At 35.8% G+C, this 6,000-nt stretch overlaps 1 protein-coding gene across 2 annotated transcripts in view; it reads left to right on the top strand.

Annotated features, from left to right (window-relative positions):
• The first annotated feature begins 3,043 nt into the window (after positions 1-3,043).
• Positions 3,044-6,000, top strand: part of g (adaptor-related protein complex 3, delta 1 subunit-like garnet) — a 563,264-nt gene continuing 560,307 nt past the window's right edge. For both annotated transcript variants that reach the window (XM_090410782.1, XM_090410781.1), the window contains exon 1: positions 3,044-3,261. In XM_090410782.1, coding sequence (XP_090266908.1) covers positions 3,163-3,261 — 99 coding nt within the window. In that variant the 5' untranslated portion in view covers positions 3,044-3,162. The remainder of the gene's footprint in view (positions 3,262-6,000) is intronic.

Raw genomic sequence — 6,000 nt, 5'->3', positions numbered from 1 at the left:
TACATGAAGACAATGGTAAAAAAAAGAGATCAAAATGAGATTGTCAAAATGCCTCAATAAAGAATGTGGCCGTCCCTTACAGCAATGCAGCGCTTGTGATGTTTCATATTGTTTGTAACGGTATCCAAGAGCTCGGTTTGTAATGACAACTATTTCTCCTGCTAAACTCTCCTAGGATCCTCAGAATTTTAAGAAAGGGGTTTGAAAGCAGCAGCACATCTGCTTAGAGCATCTCAGACGTGCTCGATGGGATTAAGGTCAGGACACCTGGATGGCCAGTCCATATGTATTATAGTCTCTTCTTGAAGATGTTGGTCCACGAGCTCCGATTGAAGAAGACGAGAATTGTCTTCTTGAAGGATAAATGTCTCCCCTATCACACTAACATATGGATGAATATAGGGATTCGGGACCTCATCTCTATAAGTTGCAGCATTCACTTTCCTCTAGGAATCACATACAGGTCAGTGTGTTCACCCAACCATATGCTTCCTCAAACCAACACACTACTTCCACCACAAGTGAGGGTTGACAATACCGATCTTCATTGTCTTAGGTCCAGTTTACGTGGATCCTGTCTCATTTCAAACGCTTTCTCCTGTGGTGTGGAAATAGGGACAAGCAGCCTACTGGTCGCCTAGCATTCAGACCACCTTCGTGAAGCCTGCGCACATTGGAAGCATATACCAATGTTCCTGTACCCAACGCCAAATAAGATCGTAGTTTATTCGGGGTAACACTTGTTTCAGTGAGCAGATAATAGTTGTTAGATAATAGCAGATAATAAATGTTATGTTACTCCAGACACGAAATGGAAAGATTATCCAAAACACCCTCCCTTATACCGTGGCTCATTTGCATATACTGCTGACAACACCACTCATTTCCATACGAAATTAAACAACAATGTTACTTTTTATAAAATAATGTACCTGACTTTGATATATATATATATATATATATATATATATATATATATATATATATATATATATATATATATATATATATGTTAAAGATACCAAGCAATTTTAAACCTGGTTTTACTCCATATTTTCCAAGTAAGCAAACAGACAAAATGTCAAGTTTGCGCCTGCAATTTATGCAAGACTAGCTGATCTCACAGGTAGTGCAAGACCAAGGAAACTCGTGGTAGAGGTGGAGCAAGCTCTGATCACTAATCTTAATATTTACCCTTAATGCCAAAACACATCTCCAAGAAGAGGATGTATGATGTTTTGTATTAAAGGCAAGGGGCCACTACCCAGACCGGTTTCGACCTTTATTGAGGTCTCATCAGTGGGGAGCCAGGCTAGAAATACCAAGATTTAGTAATGCAGAGCTTGTAAGTATTTTACCAAAACGAGTTACCATAAGGTGTTATAATCTTATTAAATAAAAATCTCAGGAGGAGATATAGATGTAGAAAGTATTTTTAACTTGGATATAGTTATGTTAAAGATACCAAGCAATTTTAAACCTGGTTTTACTCCATATTTTCCAAGTAAGCAAACAGACAATGACTGACATCATTACACATCCCAGTACTGGAGAAACAGAACTCCACTTCTTTACTCACATCAAACCATTTTTTAAAAGTAAGAGATGATAGCATTATGGATAAATAAATTTAAAAAAAAAACAAGGTTTGACCTCCATGGTTAAACGATAAGCTGACCATATTTCCTTGAGACAAAAACGGGAGATTGGGATGACGAAAACGGGACGGGGGTTATGTAATATTCTGTATTCATGAAAAAGTAAGACGATAAAAATAGTTTTATTATATAAACGTATTGAGCTTACCAGTATTCTTCCGTGAGAGAACCCATACAAAAATTTAGGTAGACGTAGAGGGGGGGGGGACTGTATTTCACCACGATCGTAACATGAATATTTCTCCGATGAAGTGATCTTACATAGCAAATTGTGGTCTATCAACACCTTATCATAAAACTTCTCACACTCAATGACATAATTTTATCTTACAACTAACATAGCTCTCATTGACTTAGCACATAACCTAAATCTCTCCTTTGACCACATATTTTTTATAACAGAAAATATTCTCTCAACAGGTGCTGTAATTCCTGGAAGGCAAAGAATAAACGCTACAATATTACAAAAATCTTGAAATATTACAGAAATCTTTGTTCCATCACTGCACGCTTGTCCACTTAAAGAAATTTGAATTCTTTCTGGAGATCGTCATTAAAACTGCAGTTTCTCCTCTTTGACGTTGCAAGGATAGACTATAATCTTGAAATATTACAAAAATCTTTGTTCTATCACTACACGCTTGTCCACTTAAAGAAATTTGAATTCTTTCTGGAGATCGTCATTAAAACTGCAGTTTCTCCTCTTTGACATTGCAAGGATAGACTAAAAGCTTTAAAAAATAAGAATTAAAACTTTAAAAAATATGAAATTAAAACCACCGGCATTGAATAACAAATCCCACAGTTTTTCATCCCGAGTGCAGGAAAATCGGCCTTCGGAACACACATCCAGTTTACAGACAAAAAATACTATTGGTGGTGGTGGTGATGGGCAATAGATGGCGTTGATGGTAGTTGTGTTGCAGTAGGAGAATTAAGTAGTAAGGGAGATTATTAGATGTGTGTGACGGAGTGAAGTAGAGTGCCCTCCCGCGATGAGTCCTTGGACTCCTTGGAGCTGTTATATAATAATAAGCATATAAATGTGCATGTATGCGTATTCGTGTTCATGTATATACTGTAAATAATATGAATAAAATTTCGGTTAAAATTATTATTATTTTTTTGTTGGGTTTTGAGAGCAATCATTCCGCTATATCCACCACTTGCTGTGATGTCTCCCTTAATAAAACCAGCTTCGTTTTCTTTTCTGAGTATATATCAAGTTTCATGTGAACAGTTCCATATAGTAATTAAATAAAAAACATATTCCGTATTTGCGAGTATCCATTCGAAATTTATTTATTATCAATTCCAGGAGGGTAGATGGCGCAGAGATTTTCTCACGTGAGAGGTTTCTGTCAGCCATCGTTCCTATCCACGCAAGCCGAAGTCTTGGCGATTACCGATGCTCCGTTTGCAGATTAGTGTCATCTGATAATGGTTGAAGTTTATATATGTATTTGTAAAAAAGTTAGAAAGCAGTTTTTATGAGCATCCTTTCATGATGGCTCTTCGTAAAGTAAAAGGCAATCTTGAGCGCATCTTTGACAAAAACCTGACAGATTTAGTCCGTGGAATAAGGAATAATAAAGATAATGAGGTTAGTTTCTGTAGCCAGAAGATATATAAACTTTTGGCGTAATCTGATTGATAAATATGCCTGCTTTCGTACCTACTGTATGTATTATTGTGTGTTGCAGTTGTGAATGTCAGAAATGACAATACCAAGATTTAAATATTAAGGGGGAAGAGCATATTTTGTTCAGCATGGTTTTGGCAAAGATGTGTAAACGATGATGTTTATGCACATATTTTGAATGAATTATACCTCATCTTTATAAGAGAAAATGAAGTCACATGGCACACATATATGTATATATAACCCTCCTCCCACTTCAGAATAAGACGCTGTAGTGATATTATTGTGATTTGTGCATTTTATTTTATTTTTTTCTGTTAAGGGAGCTGTTCCTATTATACATGAAAGTCATACTTGAATAACAGCCAAAACAGGTGCTATTCAGAAATAACTGTATACACGAAGATAGAAATGGTCGACTTCACGCCCCATCAATCTTCAATGTCATTTCAAAACCTAGTATGCATTTTATGAAAAACAACATTTAAGTTCAGAGTAATTAAAAGTATTGTGCGCGAGTTTGTGGCAACGTTATCTAGGAAAAGTCCTTTGACTCAGCTGTTCTTAAACTTTATCAATCCTTATTTTAATTTTAAATTTTACAGACCCCCCCATTTTGATTAAAAAACAACGAAAAACATAGATTGACAAAGCATCCGTTTTAATAAACATTAAAGCTGCGGGGGGGGTATTTGTAAAAAGCTTGTTTATTTTATAAACTGCTGTACCACTAGTAATTGTTTATTTCATTATTTACTAATGGGTAGAAAATGAAATTTTTTCTACTGGTATCCATTTATTTTGGTAGCTTTTCAAAATAAATGGATACCAGCATTTCCTGAACATACTTATTTGGAGTACTATACCACGGAAGAACATCCTGAAAACAGCGGAGTTTGTTTTCCCCCCCTCTAAGTTAACTTAGAAACAAATACTTAAAATTGCTTCAGATTTTCGAATAAGGAAATATAAAGGCTTTTCTTAACATTTTCATAGTAGTTAGAAAAACATTGTCTAACTCTTGAGAGCCCAAGTTTTGTTATCTTTACTTCGTAATACTTAAAAATTTTGACATTTATATTTTAGATATTATGGTAGTAGTCGGAACAATTGTAAAATGAAGATGTTTACCTAGAACATGCACAAAGCATCATGTTGAAGTGATGCAGCATGAAGCTAGAAGAAAGTACAAAATTAGATGTTCAGGATCTGGTGCTATATTTTTTTTTTTGATTGATTGAATGATAATCTAATCTAACGGGGAAGGAAGATGATTCTATTCTGTTTCTTAAAGCTAAACCAGTTATTTTCCACCTCCAGTCCAGGTTTCAGATTCTTTAATGCAGAGAAACTAGATTTGATGGCTGCTGTCCTGTCCTCATTGGCTACACAAAATTATAAAAAGAAATGTTTTGTACATTTTTGCAAATAACCTTCTGTTTGTTTGAAATAGTCAAACCCTAGAGGGAAATCATACAAAGTGTTTGACATATAGATTATTATTATTATATGACACTTCTGAGGACTTATTGCAGGAGGGCACTCCATCACATAACCCACCATCTCCATTACTTAATCCTCTCTTTTCACATTTTATTATTATGCAGCACACTTCACTAATGCCCACTTGTAGTATTTTTTTTGTGTTAATTGCATGTTTCTCTGACTGGTTTGCAGGGGTGATTACATACCACCTCCGTACGAGATTGGATAACTCACCATCAATTGTAAAAGACCATTTAAAGACATCTTGTTCTTCCATCGCTATTTCCCTGCATCAATTTTATAAAAACCTTTTAGAAATTTAAATGTTTCTATCATATCCCCTCTTCTTCGCCTATCAACCAACCTCTGCAATCCACAAGCTCTCAATCTATCAATGTAGGGAGCATTTTTTACATCAATCACCAACTTAGTCACTCTCCTCTGCACCCTCTCCACAACCTTCTCATCTCCAAGGAATCCAGCTGACCAGACTTGAGTACAGTAATCCAAATGTGGAAGTATCAATGCCTTATAAAGGGGAATAATAGCCTCTTTATCTCTGGATGTTAGTGTGTTCTTCAATAACCAAGTAATCCTATGTGCAATCTTGGACACCTTAGCAATGTGGCCTCTGAATTTCATCTCCCTATCCACCAACAGCCCCAAGTCCCTAGCCTCAATCAATCTCTTAGAGTATACTATTCCATCAATGTAGTACACAGCTGGTAATCTTTTAATCCCAAAATGCATAACTTTACACTTTTCCACATTGAACTGACATCCATTACCTTTTGCCCATTTTTTCAGCTTATTTAAATCATCTTGCAAACTTCAACATCAGCTTGATTTTTTTATTATGCTACCCAACTTTGCATCATCAGCAAACAATTGGATATCTCTGTAGAAAGTATTTTTAACTTGGGTATAATTATGTTAAAGATACCAAGCAATTTTAAACCTGGTTTTACTCCATTTTTCCCAAGTAAGCAAACAGACAAAATGTCAAGTTTGCGCCTGCAATTGATGCAAGACTAGCTGATCCCACAGGTAGTGTAAGACCAAGGCAACTCGTGGTAAAGGTGGAGCAAGCTCTGATCACTAATCTTAATATCTACCCTTAATGCCAAAACACATCTCCAAGAAGGGGATGTATGATGTTTTGTATTAAAGGCAAGGGGCCACTACCCAGACCAGTTTCGACCTTTATTGAGGTCT

The sequence above is a fragment of the Typopeltis vanoorti genome, chromosome 20, assembly GCF_054136105.1.
Source record: "Typopeltis vanoorti isolate ZY-2024b chromosome 20, IOZ_Tvanoo_1.0, whole genome shotgun sequence".
NCBI classification, from domain to species: domain Eukaryota; kingdom Metazoa; phylum Arthropoda; class Arachnida; order Uropygi; family Thelyphonidae; genus Typopeltis; species Typopeltis vanoorti.
The sequence above is the reverse complement of the archived record's forward strand: the minus strand, read 5'-3'. Positions and strand labels throughout refer to the sequence as shown.